Here is a 26,035-nt window from a genome sequence, read left to right as displayed (position 1 = left end):
ATACCAAGAGAACGAAGACAAATTGACAATAGGAGTGAATTATAAAGTTGCCTAAAATTGCATGCTCTCTATCTGAATCATGAAAGAAAAAAATCTGGGTTTAGTGTCCCTTTAATAAAAGTAAAGTGAAAGTGTTTAAAATTGTATGCTCTATATCACAAACAAATCATTTTGTGTTTTGTGCTCTTTTAATACACATTTTTGTAACAGGCGATATGAGAGTTTTTAATCCTCCATTTTGTGATAGTGCTTCATACGGAGTAAGATAAGGCAAAGGGACATAATATTAACATGAATTTTCCATTTAAAGGGACAGTCTACACCAGAATATTTATTCTTTTAAAAGATAGATAATCCATTCCCTAGTTTTACATAACCAACACAGTTATATTAATATACTTTTTACATCTGTGATTATCTTGTTTCTAAGCCTCTGCAAACTGCCCCTTATTTCAGTTCTTTTGACAGACTTGCATTTTAGTCAATCAGTGCTGGCTCATAGGAACTCCACGTGCGTAAGCACAGTGTTATCTATATGAAACACATGAACTAACACGCTCTAGTTAGGAAAAGCTGTCAAAATGCTCTGCGCTGAGAGACGGCCTTCAAGGGCTTAGAAATTAGCATATGAACCTACTAGATTTAGCTTTTAACTAAGAATACCAAGAGAGCAAAGCACAATTGGTGATAGAAGTAAATTGGAAAATTGTTTAAAATGACATGCCCTATCTGAATCATGAAAGTTTGTTTTGGACTAGACTGTCCCTTTAATGAATTAATAAAAATACTACAAAAAATTTGCATAAAGTTCTCGTATTTCTGTAACAGGAATCACCTCACGGCTGGATGATTCATCTTCAAGTTGATGTGTGAGACAAGTGGGTTTAGCAACCATCAGAAGGCAGGAGTAACTCAGTCATGAGTATGTCAGTGATAGTGTGAAACTACTGTTAAGGTAATAATAGAATTCACAGGAGACCAACCAGCTAGGTCATATTTACATAGTAAATGACAGCAGGTGAATTCTGCAGTAACGTCTTCTATAGCAACTTGAGCTAGTCTGATCTGTACTCCCCCCTCCCCCCAACAATTCCAAGTCACATTAAATTAAACTACAAATCAGAATATACAAACCGTAAAATCTACATGTGAAACTGGTACAGGAAAGTAATATGTGACCACTAATACATTTAGTATTGATGAGGACTGAAAGCTTTTTTCCTTCCATAAGGCAGGGAGAGTCCACAACTTCACTCCTAACTGTTGGGAAATACAGCACCTGGCCACCAGGAGGCGGCAAAGACACCCCAGCCAAAATTACTTCTATTATCTAATTTGCTTCATTCTCTTGGTATCCTTTGTTCCAAAACATACATAGGTAGACTTGGGATGAGCAGCACACTACAGAAAGCTAGCTGGTGATTAGCTCAACCAATATGTTCAGCTAGCTCCCAGTAGTGCTTTGCTACACCTTCAACAAAGGCTACAAAAAGAACGAAGCAAATTTAAAGGAATACTGAAACCAAATGTAGCCACCAATCAGAAAGCACTACCCAGGTTCTGAACCAAAAATGGTCCGGCTTCAAAGCCAACATTCCTGCTTTTTCAAAAAAAGATACCAAGAGAACAAAGTCAAATTGATAATAGGAGTGAATTATAAAGTTGCCTAAAATTGCAGGCTCTATCTGAATCATGAAAGAAAAAAATTTGGGTTTAGTGTCCCTTTAATAAAAGTAAACTGAAAGTGTTTAAAATTATATGCTCTATATCACAAACAAATAATTTTGTGTTTTGTGCTCTTTTAATACACATTTTTGTAACAGGCGATATGAGAGTTTTTAATCCCGCATTTTGTGATAGTGCTTCATACGGAGTAAGATAAGGCAATGGGACATAATATTAACATAAATTAAATTTTTTTGGTTTTTCCATTTAATGAATTAATAAAAACACTACAAAAAATTGCATAAAGTTCATGTATTTCTGTAACAGGCATTACCTCACAGCTGGATGATTCATTATCTTTAAGTTCTGCTTTTTAGCAATGATGTGTGAGACAAGTGGGTTTAGCAACCATCAGACGGCAGGAGTAACTCAGTCATGATAGTGTGAAACTACTGCTGAGATAATAGAATTCACAGGAGACCAACCAGCTAGGTCATAGTTACATGGTAAATGACAGCAGCTGAATTCTGCAGAAACGTCTTCTATAGCAACTTGAGCTAGTCTGATCGGTACTCCCCATCCCCCCCCCCCCAACAATTCCAAGTTACATTAAATTGAACTACAAATCAGAATATACAAACCGTAAAATCTACATTTGAAACTGGTACAGGAAAGTAATATGTGACCAACTAATAAATTCAGTATTGATGAGGACTGAAAGCATTTTTTCCTTCCATAAGGCAGGGAGAGTCCACGACTTCATTCCTTACTGTTGGGAAATACAACACCTGGCCACCAGGAGGAGGCAAATACACCCCAGCCAAAGGCTTAAATATCCCTCCCACTTCCTCTATCTCCAGTCATTCTTTGCCTTTCGTCACTATAGGAGGTGGCAGAGAAGTGTCAGAAGATTTGGATAGTCCTGTAATGGGTATGTTCCCTTCAAGAAAGGACTGGAGTTTTAAGTTATGTCAATCTCTCAGTGAGAGTATTGATGAAAGTTAGAGTCTGGAGATGCAGGGAAAGTTTTTCTGCGAACCCATCCAGACTGTCACCTAACAGCTCCTGAGCAATCAGTGTTGAAGAGTTTAACTGCTTGCTGTTACACACTCAAGTCCATGTCAGAGCGTCCCTGCAAGACTGTCACACTTGAAGGGCTGTACCTGTTCCACAGCATGGATCCTGGAGGGTAAGACCGTTTTTAAATATACTATTTTGCTATACAAGGTCACAGTGTAGCTCCCTTATGTTTCAATAGGATCAAGGGTTAATATCTCCTTCAGGGAGATTATTTGAACAGCAAGGGGTTAATTATAACTGTTTAATGTGAGTTGTTGTGCTCATAGACTGTTTTTGGCTTGGAACAAACAGGTTTCTCTTTCGTTTTTGAGTATTGCGCAGCTCATAATAGCTTAGCGCCTTTTTCATAGCAGGGGGAAGTCCTTTCCTACGCACCACGTGATTGGGTGTGGTCTTATCTTTTTCCTACGATCCTGCTGCGAACATCACTCCTAAGGAGAGCATTTTCACCATTAGCTGTCTGGGTCTAGGAGGTGGCGAGTGCCCCAGGCATTGGGGATTATGAAGGTGCTGGGTTTTTTTTTGTTTAAATAAAAGTGTTATTTTTTGTCTGTCCTTCTGTGGATATATCTTAGCTATAGAGGATTCTGATACTACATTAGAAGGGTCCGCTCCTTCTGTACTGATTAATAATTCCTGTTTATATTGTGAGGAGCCGTGGTTTGCACGCCTGCTCAATGTTGTTCCATTTGCCTAAGCACTGTTCTAAAGTCTAAGAAGGGAAACAAGCCTGCTAATACTCATAGCGCTATTAGCCCCTCTGAGCCGTCTACCTCTCATAAATCTGTGTTCCGAGAGATTACTACCCTTTCTACACTACCCGCTCCACATACAGTTCCCCACGGCTCAACTAATCCTCCATCTGGAGGGGGCTTTTTTCCTGCGGACTTTACCACGCAGTTACAATCGGTGGTGTCTGCGGCCCTGAGTGCCTTACCTCTCTCTATCAAATGTAAGAGAAAGGTTAAACATAGTTCTCCTGACTAGATAGTTCTCCCTAGAGTCATCTAAATATTTGTCGGATTTAGCTCCTATGTCCCAGCTATCCGAGGATGAGTTAACCTCTGTTGCTTCAGAGGGTGAACATTGAGTCGGAGGCTTCAGTTTCTAAACTTCCTTTAGATTTAAAATTGAGTGTCTGCATTTTTTATTAAATGAGGTTCTGTCTACGCTACAGGTTCCAGAGGCTAAACTCCCTGAAAAACCTAAGAGACCTAATTTAGACAGAGTTTATGAAGATAGGAAGGTCCCTTTGACTTTTCCTGTGCCAGTTAAGATGGCAAACATAAGTAACAAATGTTAAAGAATAGGAACTTCTTTCTTCCCCCTCGTCTACTTTTAAAAAAATGATTCCCGGTCCCTGACTCTCAATTAGATTTGTGGAGCTCCATCCCTAAGGTGGATGGTGCTATTTCTACACTGGCTAAGCGTACTATCATCCCTCTGGAGGATAGTTCTTTTAGAGAGCCTATAGATAAGAAAATGGAAACTTTTCCGAGGAAGATGTTTCAACATGGGGTTTTATTTCAACCGCGGTTGCTGGAGCAGCTACCTACTGGTGCAACACTGTCGGAGCTCATTGAGGTGGAGACTCCCCTTAAGGATATTCAGGAAAGAATTAAAGCTCTGAGAATACAGGATATACAGGGTCCTGGAAGTTGTTTCTCAGGGATACTGGATAGGAATCAAATCGCATCCAACCAGGGGCAGATTCCTACTCTCTAGACTGTCTACAAGACCAGAAAAGAGAACTGCCTTTTTAGGTTGCGTACGGGATCTCTCCTCTCTAGGAGTAATTGTCCCGGTACCTACAGCAGAAAAGCTTGGGGTTTTATTCACAACTTTTAGTGGTTCCAAAAAAGGAGGGAACATTTTGTCCAATTCTGGATTTAAAATGCCTAAACAAGTTTCTGAGTGTTCCCTCTTTCAAGATGGAGACAATACAGTCAATCCTTCCTCTGGTTCAGGAAGGACAATTTATGACCACCATAGACCTGAAGGATGCATACCTTCACGTTCCGTTACACAGGGAACATTTTCAATTCCTGAGATTTGCCTTTTTGAACCAGCACTTCCAGTTCATAGCTCTTCCGTTTGGCTTAGCTACTGCTCCAAAGATATTTTCGAAGGTTCTGGGAGCACTTCTAGCCATTGCCAGAACACAAGGTATTACAGTAGCACCTTACCTGGACTATATCTTGGTACAGGCACCATCTTTTCATCTAGCGGAAGAACATTCGGAGTCCCTTCTCAGTCTTCTTCAATCACATGGATTGAAGATAAACTTGGAAAAGAGTTCTTTTACTCCAAGTATGAATCTAACTACTGCTTGTCTTGCCCCTCCAGGCCTCCTTGAGACCCTCAGTGGCCCAGTGTATAGAGGTGATCAGACTTATGGTGTTCTATATGGACATCATTCCCTTTGCCAGATTCCATCTCAGACCCTTACAACTATGCATGCTGAGACAATGGAACAGCGACCATTCAGATCTGTCTCAACAGATTGTGAAGGACAACCTGTTGAGAGACTCACTCTCGTGGTGGCTCTGCCCAGATCATCTGTCCTAAGGCACGTGCTTCTTGAGACCGTCCTGGGAGATTGTGACTAAGGACACAAGCCTTTCCGGCTGGGGAGCCGTTTGGTGTGCCAAGAAGGCACAAGGGCTGTGGACTCAGGAGTTGTCCTCCCTTCCTATCAATATATTGGAACTCTGGGGAACCGTCAATGCCTGGGTTCGTCGCAGTTTATCAGATTCCAATCAGGCAATATTACCTTGGTTGCCTACATCAACCATCAGGGGGGGAACGAGAAGTCCCTTGGCGATGAGAGAAGTATCTCATATACTGAAGTGGGAGGAGACTCACAGATGTACGCTGTCAGTGATCCATATTTCGGTGTAGACAACTGAGAAGCGGATTTCCTCAGCAGGCAATCCTTTCACCTAGGGGAATCATCTCTCCACCCAAGGTGTTTGCAGAGATATGCAGCGAGTGGAGGACACCGGAGATAAATCTCATGGCATCCCGCCTCAATATAAAGCTACCCAGGTACGGGTCGAGGTATCCTCAGGCAGAACTGATAGATGCCCTATCAGTACCATGGAGGTTCAGACTCATATATTTTTCCTCCATTACCGCTTCTCCCTCATGTTCTGGCTCACATTAAGCAGGAGCGGGCATCAGTGATTCTGATTGCTCCATCGTGGCCGCGAAGGATGTGTTTTGCGGATCTGGTGGGGATGTCCTCATCTCCTCAGTGGATCTGCTGATACAGGGTCCCTTCATTCATCAAATCTAGATTCTCTGAGGCTGACTGCATGGAGATTGAACGCTTAGTCTTAGCCAAGAGAGGGTTTTCTGAGAGTGTTATCGACACTCTGGTTCAAGCTCGTAAGCCAGTTACTCGTCTACCATAAAGTGTGAAGGACTTACTTGTACTGGTGTGAAGAGAGTGGCTTTTACTGGCATCAGGTTAAGGTTGCCAGAATTGTTTCTTTTCTCCAGGATGGACTGGAGAAGGGTCTATCTGCTAGTTCTCTGAAGGGACAGATAATCGGCCCTGTCGGTGCTATTGCACAAGAGATTGGCTGAGCTTCCAGATGTGCAGTCCTTTGTTAAGGCTCTGACTAGGATCAGACCTGTGTTTAGATATGGGGCTCCGCCTTGGAGCCTATATCTTGTTCTTAGTGTTATGCAGCAGGCTCCATTTGAGCCTATGCATATTGTTGACATTAAATTGTTATCTTGGAAGGTTCTTTTTTTTGTTGGCTATTTTGTTGTTTGAGATTTCTGCTTTGCAATGTGACCCCCCTTATCTTGTTTTCCATGCTGATAAGGTAGCTTTACATACTAAATTAGGGTTCCTCCCAAAGTTGGAGTCGGATCCTGACATCAAGAAATTGTTGTTCCTTCTTTGTGTCCTAATCCTTCTTCAGCGAAGGAACGCTTGCTTATTAATCTAGATGTGGTTGGGGCCTTGAAGTTCTATCTTCAGCCTACTAAGGAATTCAGGCAATCTGCCTCTTTGTCATCTATACAATGAAGCGTAAGGGGCAGAAGGCTACTACGACTTCCCTATCTTTCTGGTTGTGGAGTGTTATCCGCTTAGCTTATGAGACAGCGGGGCGACAGCCTCCTGAGACGATAACGGCTCATTCCACTAGAGCAATGGCTTCCTCCGGTGCTTTTAAGAACGAAGCCCCTATGGCTCAGATTTGTAAGGCGCTACCTGGTTCTCCTTACACACTTTTTCTAAATTTTACAAGTTTGATGTGTTCACTTCAGCTGAAGCAGCTTTCGGGACAAAAGTTTTGCAGGCTGTGGTGCCCTCAGAATAGGGTCTGCCTCTTTTTTGTTACGTTATTCATTCAGTGTCCTCTGGAGGTTGGGCATAGTTTTCCCAACAGTAAGGCATGAAGTTGTGGACTCTTCCTGCCTTATGGAAGGAAAACAATTTATGCTTACCAGATAGATTTGTTTCCTTCCTGGCAGGGAGAGTCCACAAACCCGCCCGTAATTTATTTTTGTTGGACTGCTCTTCTTATATTATTATTTCTTCTGGCACCTTTATACCCTGATGTTTCTCCTACAATTCTTTGCTCCCTCGGAAGAATGACTGGGGGATAAGGGAAGTGGGAGGGATATTTAAGTCTTTGGCTGGGGTGTCTTTGCCTCCTCCAGGTGGCCAGATGTTGTATTTCCAAACATTAATGAATGAAGCTGTAGACTCTCCCTGCCAGGAAGAAAAGGAATTTATCTGATAAGTATAAATTATGGGGGGTTTTAGCCATTGGGTTCAGAAGCAGCAACACACTACTTGGAGATAGCTGGTGATTGGTGGCTACACAGAAATGCCTCTTGTAATTGGATCACCAGATTTCTAGCCAAGTCCCAGTACTGCATTGCTGACCTGGGGCTATTTTTTAAACCTTTTTGCAAGGACTAAGCAGCAGATCAGCACTATTTTAGTCACTCTTTTCATTAACAAATACACATCCCAAATGTGAACTAAGCATGTGCAAGAACATTGAAGAATAAAAGAAAACAGCGTGAAGAGCTAGCAAATGGCACCAATGTGAAAGGTTTAAAGTGTTTCATTTATATTCAGATTGTCCCCATGCAAGGTATAGGAGTTGTTTTTGTACCACAAATGCACAAAGAAACCTAGTGTTAGGGATATGAAACCCAAATTTTTTCTTTCACGATTCAGATAGAAAAAGTGTCTGAAAATTGCATGCTCTAATTTACTCCTATTCATTTTTCTTTGTTCTCTTGCTAGCTTTATTTGGAAAGCAGGAATGTAAACTTAGGAGCCGGCACATTTTTGGTTCAGAACCTGGGTAGCACTGGCTGCTACATTTAGCAATCGGTACCCGGGTGCTGAATCAAAAATGGGCCAGCTCCTAAGTTAACATTCCTGTATTTTCAATAAAGATACCAAGAGAACGAAGAAACAATAAGAGTGAATTAGAAAGTGTCTTAAATTTGCATGCTCTGAATCATGAAAGAAAAAAAGAAAACATTTTTTGCTTACCTGATAAATTTCTTTGACACGGTGAGTCCACGGATCATCAATTACTGGTGGGAATATCACTCCTGGCCAGCAGGAGGAGGTACAGAGCACCACAGCAAAGCTGTTAAATATCACTCCCCTACCCACAATCCCCCAGTCATTCGACCAAAGGGAAAGGAGAGAAAGGAAGTAACAAGGTGCAGAGGTGCCTGAGGTTTATATAAAGAAACTTTCTGAATACAGGGCGGGTCGTGGACCATCATCAATTACTGTTGGGAACCAATACCCAAGCCAGAGGACACAGATGATAAGGGAAGGACAAGACAGGAACCTAAACAGAAGACACCACTGCTTGAAGAACCTTTCTCCCAAAAGAAGCCTCAGCAAAAGCATTGAATTTATAGAATTTGGAAAAAGTGTGCAAAGATTACCAAGTTGCAGCCTTGCAAATCTGTTCCACAGAAGCTTCAATTTTGAAGGCCCAGGAAGAAGAAACAGCCCTTGTGGAATGCGCTGTGATTTTCTCAGGAAGTTGCTGTCCAGCAGTCTCATATGCCAAGCGAATAACGCTCTTCAGCCAAAGGGAAAGTGAAGTAGCCATAGCTTTCTGACCCTTGCGTTTCTCAGAAAAGCAAACAAACAATGCAGAAGACTGATGAAAGTCCTTAGTTGCCTGCAAATAAGTTTTTTGCGCTCAGATTATGCAACAAGCGTTCTTTGTGAGAAGAAGGATTAGGACACAAAGTACGTACAACGATTTCCTGATTAATATTCTTTGGGCAGGAAACCAAACTTAGTACGCAGAACCACCTTATCAGAGTGAAATATAAGATAAGGGGAATCACACTGTAAAGCAGAGAGTTCAGAAACTCTCTGAGCAGAGGAAATAGCAACAAGAAACAAAACTTTCCAAGATAACATCTTAATATCTAAAGAATGCATAGGCACAAACGGAGCCTGTTGTAAAACTTTAAGAACAAGGTTAAGACTCCATGGAGGAGTAACAGGTTTAAACACAGGCCAAATTCTAACCAAGGCCTGACAAAACGATTTCACGTCTGGCACATCCGCCAAGCGCTTATGTAACAAAATAGACAATGCCGATATCTGACCCTTTAGAGTACTTACCGACAAACCCTTCTCCAGACCATCCTGGAGAAAGGAAAAAATCCTAGGAATCCTTACTCTTTACTCCAAGAGTATCCTTTGGATTCACACCAATACAAGTATTTACGCCAGATCTTATGGTAAATCCTGCGAGTCACAGGCTTACAAGCGTTCAATCTCCAAGCAGTCACTAGGTCTGCATATCAAATCCTGCGAGGCCACGCTGGGGCTATAAGAATTACAGACACCCTCTCCTACTTGATTCAAGCAATGACTCTTGGAAGTAGAGCGAATGGAGGAAACAGGTATGCTAGACTGAAGTTCCAAGGAACTGCCAGAGCATCGATCAGAAATGCCTGCGGATCTCTTGACCTCGAGCCATATCTCGGAAGTTTGGCATTCTGACGAGAAGCCATGAGCTCCAACTCCAGCTGCCCCCACTTGAGAGTCAAGCTGGAAAACATATCCAAATTAAGTTCCCACTCCCGGGATGAAAAGTCTGTCTGCTCAGAAAATCTGCTTCCCAATTGTCCACTCCTGGGATGTGGATCGCAGAAAGACAGCAGTTGTGGGTCTCCACCCACTGAATAATTCGGGCCACCTTTGTTATGGCCAAGGAACTCAGAGTTCCCCCCTGGTGGTTGATGTAGGCCACCGAGGTTATGTTGTCCGACTGGAATCTGATAAACCCAGCAAAGGCTAACTGAGGCCAGGCCAGAAGAGCATAGAAGATTGCTCTCAGCTCCAAGATATTTATGGGCAGGACTGACTCCTCCTGAGTCCATAAGCCCTGAGCCTTTAACGAGCCCCATACTGCTCCCCAACCTAGAAGGCTGGCATCCGTGGTCAATCACCCAGGAGGGTCTGCGGAAGCAAGTACCCTGGGAGAGATGATCCTGAGAAAGCCACCATGGAAAAGAGTCTATTGATACCTGATCTAGATCTACACGTGGAGACAGGTTCATATAGTCCTCGTTCCATTGTCTGAGCATGCATAACTGCAGAGGTCTGAGATGGAATCGAGCAAATGGAAGCCACCATCAGATCGATTACCTCCATACATTGAGCCACTGACGGCCGTGGAGAGGACTGAAGGGCAAGAGAAGAGTCTAAAATCTTTCTTTTTCTGACCTCCATCAGAAAAGTTTTCATTAACAGGGAGCCTTTTATGGTCCCCAAAAATACGACCCTTGTAGCTGGAACCAGAGAACTTTTCCCGATTCACCTAACATCTATGGGATTGAAGAAAAGACAACAAGATCTCTGTATGAGATTCTGCTTGTTGAAAAGATGGCGCCTGAACCAGAATGTCGTCCAGATAAGGTGCAACTGCATTTCCCCGTACACAGCTAAAAAAGCCCCCAGAACCTTTGAAAAAATTCTGGGAGCTGTGGCAATGCCGAATGGAAGGGCCACGAACTGGAAATGATTGTCCAAAAATGTGAATCTGAGAAACTTGTGATGGTCCCTGTGAATGGTGACATGAAGGTATGCATCCTTTAGGTCTATAAAGGAAGAGACTAATGGCACTACTGATATAAAAGGGTTAAGGAATGGTGATCTTAGTCACTTATTTTTGGGCTAAAGATCATAGACACAATATTAATTATCATATACTATGAGCTGGGGTGCTGTGTACTGGGTATACACAAAACAAATATGTCAGTCAGAGGCTGACAGTTATGTACACATGTGTAGCACTCACATTCCTTAGGGCCTATTGGATAGATTAGTTATCAAGTCAATGAAAGGAGGAAAAAACCTCTAATTAAAATATAACCTTTATTAGGATAATTAAAAATAATAATTCACATACACACGAAAAACAACTTTAAAAACACAGGAGGTGGTAGGTTATATGTATATGGATGCACAAAAACAGCGTTTTCCACTTCAATATTGGTACAGAGTGTACATGGTGTCATAAATCTGACCTAGGATGTCGATTTGAATCCATAGTCAGAGTATATATCATGTATTGTGGATACAGATATGTAGGTCCTGGGAGTCTCAAAAGATAGTGAATTCAGATCTTGAATGCAATTAGATATTGCATATATCCAAAGGTAGCAATATATTCTCAAGTGGCTGGGTCTATATATTATCTTTAATGGGTTGCTTTAAGAGGCTGTCCTCAAGCTAGTTGTTGCTATAAGAATGTGCAGTATGTAGGATACTACTGCTAGATGCAGCTTGTTAGATATTATGAGTGAATATGTGTACAATTGAACCTGATTTTTCAATGCTGGTTGACCCTTTGATAAAGCCAAATGTGGCGAAACATGTCAGGGACTAGCTAATGTTTATAAAATAAGCATTTTTTAAATTTAGCAGGAATATACTGGTGGTTATTACTCTGAGCGGTCTGGTGCATAACAGTGATGACTACACGCTGCAGATGCGCGTGGTAGATCATATATAATTTAACTTAACTTTAATAGTTATTTAGTTAGCATCGGCTACCGCTATTTACTCTACTGTAAGCACATCCATTTTACAGTCGTTTGCTACTTATATATGGGGAGATGTAATACAGACTCATGATAATATTATACTGGTAGTATTGTAGCAGGTGGAATATACTTTTGGACATTAGACTCTACTGTGTCTATTTTAAATGTACTATGGTTAAAATTACAGGATGTGATTATTATTATTATTACTGTATGCTGAGTGTTAGCAGCCTTATAAGCATTTAACAAAGGGTATTAGCCGATAATTGTGTAGTTGCAAGCATATCACTACTTCTCAGTGTTCCGCCTTAGGTTGTAACCAGCATTTAAAAATCAGGGTCAATTGTACACATATGGTTGATATAATTATCTATAGATACAAGATATAACCCAAGGTTGATACTATACTAATAACACCTTATGACGATTAATTATATTGATGTTACATGTATGTAACGATAGTGTTACAATGACATTCTAAGTTTAGATCACTGGATTAACGTATAGAAGAACAACCACCTGAACTTGTACATGAACTATTCTATTATCCACTAACTGTGTGCCCTGGTATAAATGCTATGGATGTAAATATATACATCTTGTATATACAAGTAATGCATCTTAGATCTTTGTAACCCAGAGTTTACAGTTTCAACTTAATAGTATATTCACTCATAATATCTAATTGCATTCAAGATCTGAATTCACTATCTTTTGAGACTCCCAGGACCTACATATCTGTATCCACAATACATGATATGTACCCTGACTATGGATTAAAATAGACATCCTAGGTCAGATTTATGACACAATGTACACTCTGTACCAATATTGAAGTGGAAAACACTGTTTTTGTGCATCCATATAATCTACCACCTCCTGTGTTTTTAAAGTTGTTTTTCGTGTGTATGTGAATTATTATTTTTAATTATCCTAATAAAGGTTATATTTTAATTTGAGATTTCCTCCTCCTTTCATTGACTTGATAACCGATGTGAGTGCTACACATGTGTACATAACTGTCAGCCTCTGACTGACATTTGTTTTATCCTTTAGGTCTATGGTTGTCATGAACTGACCCTCTTGTACCAAGGGAAGAATGAAGCGTATAGTCTCCTTCTTGAAGGGTGGCACTCTGAGAAACTTGTTTAAACATTTTAGATCTAGGATTGGTCGAAAAGTTCCCTCCTTTTTGGGAACTACAAACAGATTTGAGTGAAATCCCAGATCCCTTTCCTGAAAGGGAACTTAAACTATTACCCCCAGGGCGGCAAGGTCCTCGACACAATGTAAGAATGCCTCTCTTTATCTGGTCTACAGATAATCTGGAGAGGAGAAACCTGCCTCTGGGAGGAAAAGATTTGAAGTCTATTTTGTATCCCTGGGAGACAATGTCCACCGCCCAGGGATCTGGTACATCTCTTATCCAAGCCTGGGGGGGGGGATCCGCTCCAGGATTGGGGGCCAACCCATCATGCTGACTTGCTCCGACATCCCTTCTGCTTATTATTTTTATCTTAAGGAAGAAAAGAACCCTTCCCTCCAGTAATATCTGAAATAATTTCCGCCAAACCAGGTCCAAAAAAGGTCTTACCCTTGTAAGGAATAGTCATGAGCTTAGATTTAGATGAAACATCCGCAGACCAGGACTTCAACCAAAAGGCCCTGCGGGCTAGGACCGCAAAACCAGAAATTTTGGCTCCCAGTTTAATAACCTGTAAGGAAGCATCTGTAATGAAGGAATTGGCTAACTTGAGAGCCTTAATCCTGTCCTGGATCTCATCAAGAGCGGTATCCATCTGAAGAGATTCAGACAACGCATCAAACCAGTAAGCCGCAGCGCTGGCAACAGTGGCGATACACACCGCAGGTTGCCATTGTAGACCCTGGTGGACATCTTTTTTAGTAAAGCCTCCAATTTTTTAGCCATTGGATCCTTAAAAAAGAACAACTATCCTCTATGGAAATAGTAGCCCTCTGGGCCAAAGTGGAGATCGCTCCTACCTTAGGAACCGTCTGCCACGACTCAATAGAAACCGCTATAGGAAACATTTTCAAAATAGGAGAAGGAGAAAAGGGAATACCAGGTCTTTCCCATTCGCAGGCAATAATCTCTGCAGCACGGTCAGGAACCGGAAAAATCTCCACAGTGGAGTGAACATCAAAGTATTTGTTCAATTTACTAGACTTTTTAGGATTGACTACGATAGTTGTGTCTGAGTCGTCCAAAGTAGCCAAAACCTCCTTAAGTAATAAGCGAAGGTGTTCTAGCTTAAATCTGAAGGATACCACTTCAGCATCAGAAGAATTAATTACACTGTTTGAGATTTCCCCTGCAGATGCTACCGACATGTCTTCTTCTTCAGGCTTATGGGAAGGGACACTCTGGATAGCCAGAGCTTGATCAGAAACCTAACAGTTTCCTTAAATTTCCTTTTACGCCTTCCCTGCAACATGGGGAAAGCTGACAAGGCCTCAGATACCACAAGGGATACCTGGGAAGCAATGTCTTGTAGCAAAAATTCTACAGGATTGCAAGAGGAAATACAGGGCACTGTACGTGGAGACTGAAAAAGTTGGGACACTTGAGGAGAAAACTGATGCATATCTGCAACAGGAGACACCTGAACAGCATTTGCCTGGGATAATGGTGGCTCATGGTCAAATATTTTATCTCTATAACTTAAAGTTCTCTCAATGCATGAGGAACAAAAAGGAACTGGGGGTTCCACCTGAGCATCAAAACATAACTGACAAGCAGCAACTTTGCCTGGGATAATGGTTTGAAAAGCCTCTTGATCCATCTTATGTAATAAGGATAAAGTGTAAAAATTATTTATTTGAAAATAAAAGTGTACTGTGTCTTTTTTTTTTTTTTTTTTTTTTTTTTTTTATTGAGGACAATAAAAACAAGACATGGATGTACATCATACATAAAATAAATATTGTAAGGATATTCACATCATATCTGAGAAAGGTTGTGTAAACTTGGGTAAAAGTCCTCATTTTGTATCCCCCTTTAACCGTATATTAGGTCACTCTTGGACCCAGTTTGATAGTCTTGTTACAGTCCAGGGATTATTATAGAGTGATGAAGAAGATTTAATGAAATATAAACATACCACAACACTAAAAGAAAAAACTGCGTCCAACTATAAAAAAACATTGTGAACATAAAGCTGGTCAAATAGATTGTTAGACACTATTGCCAGAACTGGTGCACTGAAAACATTAGACATTTCACACAATGTTGTTATATCAGTAAGTAGACTCTCATTACAGGTAGATCCATGCACATGTTGCTTTAAGAAGAACAGGATATTAGGATTCACAAATATTTACACCACCCCGCGGGCTCTACCTTAGATTGCACATATATGTTCCTTATTCATCACAGTTTTAGGGATAAAGTTGCAGCGTTAGAACCTCTGCTCCCCTGTGTCTCCCTTTACAATTAAAGTATAATGTTTCATGTGGCACATATATCTAAGTTGCTTTTGTCCACCCGGCAGCCCCGGCCGTGGACTGCCAGGTCAGGACAGCAGCCATATGTTGATTCCAGATCATAGGTTGGTGGCTCAGTAACCCTGACATCTCATACCCTACAAATTTTATAGTATGGCAATGAAAACTCCAGAAGCCCCCCCCCAAGCCTCCGCAGAGAACATCGGTTTATATAGGGCACTGTGTCAGTAAATGATCAAAGAATAGAATATAATAAACCATGATTAGCTATATGCCTTTTTGTGATAACATCCTGGTATGGAGTAAGAGCTGTTCGTCCCCTTGCACATGTTCGATATTTGTCACAGAGGGCAGAAATATATGACTTCTAAAAGCCTATGTTAAAACACATTCAATACTATGAAACTAATGGGCCTGGAGGTTATTTAGATATAACATACGTGATAATGGGTTTGGCGCCATTCTATAATCAGAGCCCGCGCAGTAGGCAATCAAAGAATACACATACAAAGTAAAACTATAATAATAACAGGGGAACGTTATATATGTCCATCATATGAATTACCAGAGTTTCTCTCGCTCATCGATCTCAATACTTTTTAAGTGGCAAGCCGGGCTGTGATGCGCCGCAGATGTGCCCGGGTGACCAGCACAGCAGCAAACCACTCGTGCGGTTCTCCTCATACGTGGGTATACAATCCCGTGGCTTACAGTCTCCAAAAAGATATCTGGGCAGGGTTGTTTAAGCCTCCTTATTAGCTCATGATGTGTCGTGAACGGCTGAGGGTGTAGTGATTCCAGACGAGTCCGGAGCCGCGATGTACCTTGTCGTGTGATGAGGATCTCAGCCCACAGTGTGAAGTCCGGGTCATCATCCGCGGTCCCAGCGGTAGCCGTGCTGTGTGGTGTGCGGAGGTCTTCTGCTGCCCGAGGGTCCCCCTCCAGCCCCCGCGACAGCGTAGTCGGCCCCACTGAACCAAGAGGGGTGCTGAGATGCCTTTCTTCCGGAGGTTCTTGGTGTTGGTAATGAGCCCTTATTTCAAAGTTGTCACCTGTCATGAGCGATGTAGTAGATGTTGCTCGATCTATAAACCACTGTTTAGCTCTCCTGTTCGCCTCTGTGTCTGACCGATCTTTCTCCTCTCCCTGCAAGAATGGGTCCGGTCTGTGATCTGCTAGGTGTAGCGGTGCTGTTACCATCAGTTTAACAGGCGGCAATTTATCTATCAGGAGCTGCAAGTCTTGTTCTGACGGTGCTTTATCCATCATGTTTTTCAACATTAGCTCAATTTTATTAAAATGGTAATCAGGCCCGCTAGAAAAGTTGTCGATCCGCATGGTGCTTGTCGAGATCACTTTCGTTGCCCACTGCTTAGTTATGTCGTGCTGAGTATGAATCCTGTAAGTTGCTTTAAAAGTCAATATAAATTTAAGTAGCCTTGTTTGCCAGCGAGAGTATTGTGTATAGCCAGTTCTAGCAAAATACCCCGGAGATCCGGGGGGGAGACGCTGCCTGCAAGTGTGCCGCCACTACAGGCCTCTATTGCCCAGTTCCGTCTCTGAACTCATTAATACAGCAACTTCTTCTTGATCTTGTTGCAGAGGATGTAGGCTAATACGAAAGCAATCGTATTGTCGATATTTGCTGTAATTTAGTACAATAATCGGCAGCTTATTGCATTTCCTTCAGAGCCCAGGAAAAATGCGACCGCTTTGAGTCGCTGCTTGGACACGCCCCCGTGTACTGTGTCTTTAAATAGAAATGTGTGTTAGCGCAACAAACCAAATAGACCTCAGGCTACCTATACACCTCAGTAGCATTACTGAAGGTGCCTACCAGTCCTGCAGCTCATTTTCAAATACAGAGCCCTAACTGCCGAGAAAAACGGCTTACAACAGTAATCTCCATGACCAAAAGTAAAAGAATAAAAAAACTATTTGAAATCTAGACTAGACTAGGATGACGCTCAAAGCTACAGGATACCGATGGGTTAATCACAATTAATGGTTAATAATACCCTATACTTATGGTCTTCTATGTTATTAGAAGATACTAAATTAGAGACCTATGTCAAAAAATAACATGAAATACTAAAAATTAAAAAAAAAAACTTTTATTCTAACAAGAGACAATTTATCAATAAAACGAACATTAAAGTTGTAACTCTAGTGTATATAAAAAACACCAAAATAATAGTATACTGTATATTAAGTGCACTATTTACAGTTTGGTGATATCACTTCCCAATCATTATAGGATAGGCATAAAAAAGGAGAGCATAAAAATGGCAAAAAAGTAATTTTAGAACAATTTTGAAAACATAAATCCACCAAAAAACACTTTATATTAGCGAGATTGTAGGCATAGAAAATCACACACAAAAGATTATTTTCAGTTGTGAGGTTTCTCGTTGGTTAGTTCTTTAACCTTAATCTTATGGGATGTTCGATAAACTATAACGTTATTTGATTTGTATACAGATTCTTAATGTATCCCCTTTACTGAAAACAGTCCTTCGGTTTCTCAAAGAAAGATTCTTATCCCAGATTCTTAATGCATGTTATTCCCAAAGTTCATTTAATAAATCTCTTACCTAACCTTCCCTTAGAGAATCTTATTTACTTTTCTTCAGCTTCTTTGTATTTGTATCTCCTTTTTAGTGGACGCTGATTTTAAACCGCCAAGCGGTAACGGTTTCACTTGATCTGACGTCTAGTCACATCAGCGTTTTTCTTCATGTATCTTATACTTGCGCAAGTATTAAATTAAATATAAAAAACTTAGACCTCCCTCACCGTTATCTGTCAGTTCCCTGAAGTCCCGCACTTTAGTACTTAAAGTACGCAGAGATGTCTTTGGGAAGTTATCTGGCAGACACGGATCCTCTGGGGGTATGTATTAATTCTTTCACTCGAGTCACTCTGTCGGCTTTCTACGCGTTTCACCCTGTATGTAGGGCTTTTTCAAGATGCCGTATGTGACTTCCTTCCACTCTTTTAAATCAGATACTCTTTCTTGATTGGTTTGTTTCCCTGTCACAATATGTTGATAGGTTTTTACAAAAATATGTAACCAGATTAAATACATACCTAAAAGATTCTACTGATTTATTAAGGATATTAAGGGATTTGAAATGGGAAAATGAATATATTTTAGCAACATGTGACATAACATCTCTTTATACTTCAATTAATCACAATTTAGGCATTGAAGCAGTAAACAGTTACCTATGTAAAGATAAAGAACTACCCGAGTCACAAAAATAATTTATTTTGGAAATAATCAGATTTATACTTGAACATAATTATTTCAATTTTGATGGGAAGTATTTTTTGCAAATAGAAGGGACAGCGATGGGTACAAGATTCACACCTAGTTACGCGAATCTTTTTATGGGGAATTGGGAGGATAGATTTCTAGAATTTGCAGAGCTAGGTGCGAATCTTGTACTTTTCAAAAGATAAATAGATGATAGGATTGTATGGAGAGCTAGCTTAAAGTCCTTGGAAGAGATGTTTTTAATGATGAATAATAATAAGGGATTAAGTTTTACCTATACTATTAGTTCTGAAAAAATAAAATTTCTGGATCTAGACATTGAGATTAAAGAGGGGAAGGTTGAGACAAACACATTTCAAACCAGTTGATGCAAACAATTATATTTATGCTACAAGCTGCCATTTCCATAAATGGAAAGAAAACATTCCAATCGGCCAATGTCTGCGAATTAGAAAGAATTGTACTAGACATAATGATTTTGAGGACCAGGTTACAATATTAGGGAAGAAATTTGTTGAACGTGGATATAAAGAAGAGAATATAGAGATGGCTAAAATAAGAGCCAGGAACACCTATAGGCCCAAATTATTAGAAATAAAACCCAAAATGATAACGAATGAAAATATAGAAGTTCCCTTTATAAATGAATACAGTGATGATCATTGTTTAATGAAAAAAATAATCAGAAAGCACTAGCACTTGATTAAAAAAAGACTCAATAATAGGTGACAAGATCTCCCCTTATCCTAGAATTATATACAAAAAAAAAAAACTAAAAACTATCCTAGCCCCAAGTGAATTTAAAAGAAACAAAAAGGTCACAATGACCAAGAAAAAGATCTGAGGGGTGGTGATGTCAAATGTTTTTATCCATTCCATACATGTAGGGCTTGCAGATACAGTAGCAAAAAGAAAGAAATAGAGGTACCAGGATTAGATTAAATAAATTGAGATAAAAGATACTATCAGATGTAATAGTAAGGGGATTATCTACATGTTAAAGTGTTTGTGTGATTTAATTTATATAGTTGAAACCACAAGGATGCTAAGAGATAGGATTAGAGAGCACTGTGTAGTATAGAAAGAGGTATCACAACTTAAGTACACACCTATACAAACGTTTCACTGAAGTTCATAAAAAACAAATTAAGGATCTAAAATATTGGGGTTTATGCAAAGTCAGGAGGGATTGGCGGGGAGGAAATTATGAGCATAAGATACTAAAAAGGGAAGCAGAATTTATTTATAATTTTAACACCTTATACCCCAAAGGTCTAACATTTCGAATTAGACATAACCCTGTTTTTAGTTTAATAATACGGTGTTGAAAATCCTGCCATGAGTAACAAAAAGCACAAATCCAATCCAAAAGTATTTCCATAGAGGTAGTAAACAAAACATCCCTAACACTCAAATATAGTATATCAGAATATGAAAAAGATTAATGCTAATATCAATATTTTTTATATGAACATCTTTCATAATCTGAAGTAGATTCCACTCTGGCTTTAAATTCTGATACAGATAGAATGGGAGACGTAATATTTTAAGCTTTTTTACGATTATGTATTTCATAGAAATCGGTTGTTTATTTTTAAGTAACTATGTATAAATGTATAACCTATACGATAGATACAATGTTTTTTCTCTTATCAATTCTTCTACTAACTGGATAATATATGCTATGTATATATTTTTTTAATAATGATTTATAAAAGTGTTAAAATGTATGATGTAAATGGGCACAAATGAAAATATATTAAGTAAATAAAGTTTTTCATTCCATCAAAAAAGTAAAATAGAAAAGAATATCCCCCACCGTCCAATAATATACATAAGAAGAAACCGGCCTTCCTTAGGAATGAATCTGATAGGTGAAATTGAAGGGAAACAAACCAATTAAGAAAGAGGATCTCATTTAAAAAAAGAGTGGAAGGAAGTCATACGGCATCTTGAAAAAGCCCTACATACGGGGTGAAACACGTAGAAAGCCGACAGTGACTTGAGTGAAAGAATTAATACATACCCCTAGAGGATCCGTGTCTGCCAGAACTTCCCAGACACGTCTCTGCGTACTATAAGTACTAAAGTGCAGGACTTCAGGGAACTGACAGATAGCGGTGAGGGAGGTCTAAGTTTTATATTTAATTTAATACTTGCGCAAGTAGAGAGGATTTAATAAGACACATGAAGAACAACGCTGACATCAGATCAAGTAAAACCGTTACCACTTGGCGGTTTAAAATCAGCGTCCACTAAAAAGAAGGAGATACAAATACAAAGAAGCTGAAGAAAAGTAAATAGGATTCTCTAAGGGAAGGTCCGGTAAGAGATTCATTAAATGAACTTTGGGATTAATAACATGCATTAAGAATCTGGGATAAGAATCTTTTTTGAGAAACCGAAGGACTGTTTTCAGTAAAGGGGATACATTGTTAAGACTCTGTATAAAAATCAAATAACGGTACAGATTATCAAACATCCCATAAGATTAAGGTTAAAGAACTAACCAACGAGAAATCTCACATCTGAAAAGAAACTTTCATGTGTGTTTTTTCTATGCCTACAATCTCGCTAATATAAGTTTTTTTTGGTGGATTTATGTTTTCAAAAAATTGTTCTAAAATTACTTTTTTGCCATTTTTACGCTCTTTTTTTATGTCATTTTTTATGCCTATCCTATAAAGATTGGGAAGTGATATCACCCAAGTGTTAATAGTGCACTTTCATGTTATTTTTTGACATAAGTCTCTAATTTAGTATCTACTAATAACATACAGGCTATACGTATTGGGTATTATTAACCATTAATTGTGATTAACCCATCAGTATCCTGTAGCTTTGAGCACCCTCTAGTCTAGATTTCAAATATTCAATTGCATATAATATCTGGGAAGGAGTGGGTATATAGGATAAAAAAGTTTGTGCTTTTACGTTTAACCATTATTCCAAAGAATAAAAACTAATATAACACACTGAGCCACCATAAATCACCTCAGTCTCAATGCCTAAAAGAAACCCCAAACATGAAGGTTTAATAAAGTCCCATATTAAATAAGACAGCTTTTAGCTGTAACAAGTGCCAGCAATCTCCTTGCAAAAGAAAATTAAAATAGCACTTACCTGAAAGTGCTGTCCGGCAGCAGGACAGCTCACCTGGTTTGAGAGGGTGCAGCACCTCACATGGACATGTGAAGAGAGAAAAACTGAGTAAACCTACTCAGGTTTTCTAGTTAGGGCAGCCGATTCTTGAGAAAAAAAAATGCAGTGAGGATTGTACCTCACAAGTTCTCAAAAGCCACCACTGCCCTACTGAAGAGACTGATGTGAACTAGGCTAGACCCCAGAAAGTAACAGAGTAAGCTTACTCTGCTAAAAAAAAAAATCTTGATTGAAGAAAACTTCTCAGACACCTAAACTTCAACCCCTCCTTGCACTACAGGCAAAGAGAATGACTGGGAGATTGTGGGTAGGGGAGTGATATTGAACAGCTTTGCTGTGGTGCTCTTTGCCTCCTCCTGCTGGCCAGGAGTGATATTCCCAACAGTAATTGATGATGATCCGTGGACTCACCGTGTCATTAGAAAGAAAATGGGTTTATATCCCTTAAAGTTATTGTAGAGATTAAAATTATTTAATTTGAAAAGCCCAGCAAAAAAGCCATTTTCTGTGGGAATTCTGATGAACTGAAACACAATCCGGTGTCCTTTTAAAACATTCAGCTTACCAGCTTTGTGTGTGAGGTTCTCTGTGCATTTAGGTTAATTGGTGCAAATTTTTTTCCTAAACTATTTTCTTTCCAAGAATCCCAACTCCTAATTTGCTCTGTCATCTTTCACTCACATTCAGGCCCTTTCTATAAATGTTTTACTCTCCTCTCCTGCTTTGTTAAAGGCCTACATACAATTAGCCAGAGGGAAGTGACCTACTATTGGGAGATGAACCTTGTCAAATTATTTCATTACATGATCAGTTAAACTCACTAAGATTTCAAACTAAAACTAGAGGAATCTTAGTCCCACGTCTGATGAAAAAGGTTTTGTTTTTTTTTGTTTGTTTTTTAAAGATACACACATACCAACACAGATAGGTTTCCTTTATAAATAGCCATCATGACTGGTTTTCGAAAATCAAGGCCATAGGTAGAGGAGAGGTATAAACAGGAAAAGTCAATGTAACAAAGATCTGGAGGCGTGTTTCTACCTCAATATGGAACCTCTACAAGTTTGGACAAATCTTATTTTCTCATATCATACAAAATGTCACAAATTGAGACCAAGACAATATTTCTCTTCAGAAAATGTATTTATGGAGAAAAGCTTTTACATATTTTGCCATCATTCACAAATTTTGCTGCACTCGATGCAGTCAGACTCTAACAGCCAGTCACATTATTTGCCGCTTGTCTTGATCTACTGAGTGTCTCTTCAGCCGCTTCCTATGGGAAGGTACGACGTGAGCAGCCATTCTGTGCTTCATGGTGCTCCTCAAATATAAGAGCCAAATACATTATGAGATAACAGCAGTAGAAGTCATCTCTTCAGATGCCGAGTTCTCATCAATACTTTGGCAATAGAAACTGCAAGGAGCACCAAAATCATTAAACCAGCTGCCAAGATTCCTGGTAGTATAAGCCAAATAATACCTAATAAGAGATGGGGATGTTACACACAGCTTTCAAAATGTAAATACCTGTACATACATGCATAATATCTGTGAATCTCATTTTGTACAAATATATAAGGATGGTAAAACTAAAGTGCTTTGTGCTACTTCCAAACCGTACCCGAGTCAGACTTTTCTATAGTGGAACTTGCAATTTTGGTTAACTTTATGGGCCCATAAGACACAATCTTCCTGTAGGGGTCACTCAGGGCTCTTGTGTAACGTCCATTACTTGATTTATCCTACAAATAAACTCAGGTTACAAATTTAGCAAAAAAAACAAATTAAACAAAAAACCATGATTCATTTTCTTATACAGCATCTAAATACCTCACACCCAGGGCCGGACTGGGAAATCAGACCGGCCCTGGAAAGGTGTATAGACCGTCCCAGCCCCGCCCCTCCATCCAAGCCCTGCCCCTGCAAGCCCCGCCCCCTTAACATACCCATATATAAAATAATTTACAAAATGTATATTGTTTTAGGCGATGTACCACACACCCAGTTTAAGGAAAAATATTAAGTTATCGCTGAACTGCTTTTAATTCAACCTTTTTTTTGGCTTCCCTTGCAGTTTAATACAAAAGACCTGCACTGACACCGCTTCTGATTTTCTGTGATTGATTGGGATGTAGGGATGGGATCTTAAACTTTTACTCATGTCTTGAGGTCAAGTACTACCACTTGATTACACATCAAAGCATTAAAAATATGGGATACACTGTGTGTGTGTGTGTGTATATATGTTTGTGTGCACGTGTATGTGCACACATACACACAATATCCATAATTTTTACTAAAAAAAAAAAAATTAAGCCACTTAGCATGCAAGTTTACACTATTTTCACCAAATAAATTATTAGGCTGCTCTATTTCCCTTCCCTCCCAGCTTTAGTAGGTGCCATTACCTTGTCCCACAGCACAGGGCAACCCAGGGGTAGAATCTTATCTGCTAGAACAGGCTACAGCGGAGGCTCAGAGAGTCAGATCGGGGGGAGGGGCTGTACTAAATCAGTGAGCACTGATTGGCTAAAATGCAAGTCAGTCAAAAGAACTGAAATAAGGGGGCAGTCAGCAGAATCTTAGATACAAGGTAACGACAGGTAAAACATGTATTATAACTGTTGGTTATGCAAAACTGGCGAATGGGTAATAAAGGGATTATCTTTCTTTTTAAACAAAAATTCTGGTGTTGACTGTTCTTTTAAACACTTAATCAACCAATCACAACACATTTGGCTAACAACGCCCATTGTGGATGTAATAAACTTATGTTATTCATAGACCTTAAAGTTGTCATACAGAACATTAACAAAAAAGGAAATAGTACATCAAATATCACACAACATAATATAGTATCAACAATCGTAGCAGTTGCGGAAATCCATATTCATCCTTTTGATCCCCATTGTGGCCTATTTAAACACAGCTCTTAAATGTGTAGTTGTAAGTATTTATTTGTGTAGATCTTTATTATATAGTGCCTCGTTAGTTAGCTTGGTGGTTAGCAGAACGATCTCATTAATTTTGATCAACAACTTACGAATGCCTGTGGCATGATTTTTTCCAGAGATCTAACATTTCCGCATGTATATTTGTAATGGGCCAATCATAGCTGGTAAATACAAGCTCATCCTATGAAAAGTGTATAATGCAACTTGTCCTAGGGACATGTGACCACAATTGGCCAATCACACCATTTGTTGAATCTAAGCGACTTTATAGGTATAGAACAGCCACCATACATATGACCGCAACTAAACTACCCTTTTGGTTCGAATTGCTATGTCAGGTAAACGTCACTTTGATACGTGACGGACCTTAACCCTTTTGTAAAATACAATTGGGAGAATATGTATCAGCAATGTTTCATGAACTGGGCACATGACGAGTATCCACCTATTATATGAGCTCTATGACCTGCAGTTTGTCAGCTGGAAACTATGTTACTATTGGTCATGTTGTTACATATCATTTATCAGAATAGAATACTATATGCCCATCAAAACTCTACAGTTAACTTATTGTGGAACCATTGTATCGGCTAGATTCAGCAAAGGACGGGATTGGCCAATTGTCACATGTCCCTATGACGAGTTGCATTATACAAATTTTTCATAGGATGGGCTTGTATTTACCAGCTACGATTGGCCCATTACAAATCAGCCGGAAAAAAAAATCATGCCACAAGCAATCTTAAGTTGTAGATCAAAATTAATGAGATTGTTTTGCTAACCATCAAGCTAACGAGGCACTATATAATAAGAAAGATCAACAAAAATATAAAAATACTTACAACTAGACATTTAAGAGCTGTGTTTAAATAGGCCACAATGGGGATCAAAGTGATGAATATGGGATTACCGCAACTGCTACGATTGTTAATACTATATTATGTTGTGATATTTGATGTTGTACTATTTTCCTATTTGCTTTTGTTTTTAATGTTACATATGTATGACCACTAATTAATGTCTATGAATAACAAGTTTGTTAAATACACAATGGGCGTTGTTAGTCAACCAATCATAACACATTTGTCTAAGTGTTTAAATAGTTAGTTCAATATGAGGTGCCTTATGCCTGATGAAACGGCCACTCTAGTGCCGAGAAACGCGTTGCATGAGAGGGGACTTATTTGGATACCCATTTTTACCACTACTTGTTGTTTTTAGATAGATTGTTTTTTTAAGTCAAGTGGTAGCACATTATATTTCCTTGTTTAGCTGAACACACATTGGATACCAATTTCTCTTCGAGCTGGGAACATTTGCAGTGGATGAGCTGATATGCCCCAATATATCAGTC

The 26,035-nt window shown here is 39.5% G+C and overlaps 1 protein-coding gene across 1 annotated transcript in view; it reads right to left on the bottom strand.

Moving 5' to 3' along the window:
• Nucleotides 1-23,071: 23,071 nt before the first annotated feature.
• LOC128664740 (uromodulin-like) overlaps nt 23,072-26,035 on the bottom strand; it is a 32,891-nt gene continuing 29,927 nt past the window's right edge. The window contains exons 6-7 of the mRNA XM_053719550.1: nt 23,336-23,469; nt 23,072-23,207 (exon numbers count right to left, since the gene is read on the bottom strand). Of these exons, the coding sequence (XP_053575525.1) occupies nt 23,072-23,207; nt 23,336-23,469 (270 nt within the window). The remainder of the gene's footprint in view (nt 23,208-23,335; nt 23,470-26,035) is intronic.

The sequence above is a fragment of the Bombina bombina genome, chromosome 1 (assembly GCF_027579735.1).
Source record: "Bombina bombina isolate aBomBom1 chromosome 1, aBomBom1.pri, whole genome shotgun sequence".
Lineage (NCBI taxonomy): Eukaryota > Metazoa > Chordata > Amphibia > Anura > Bombinatoridae > Bombina > Bombina bombina.
This window is presented reverse-complemented; position numbering and strand designations above follow the sequence as displayed.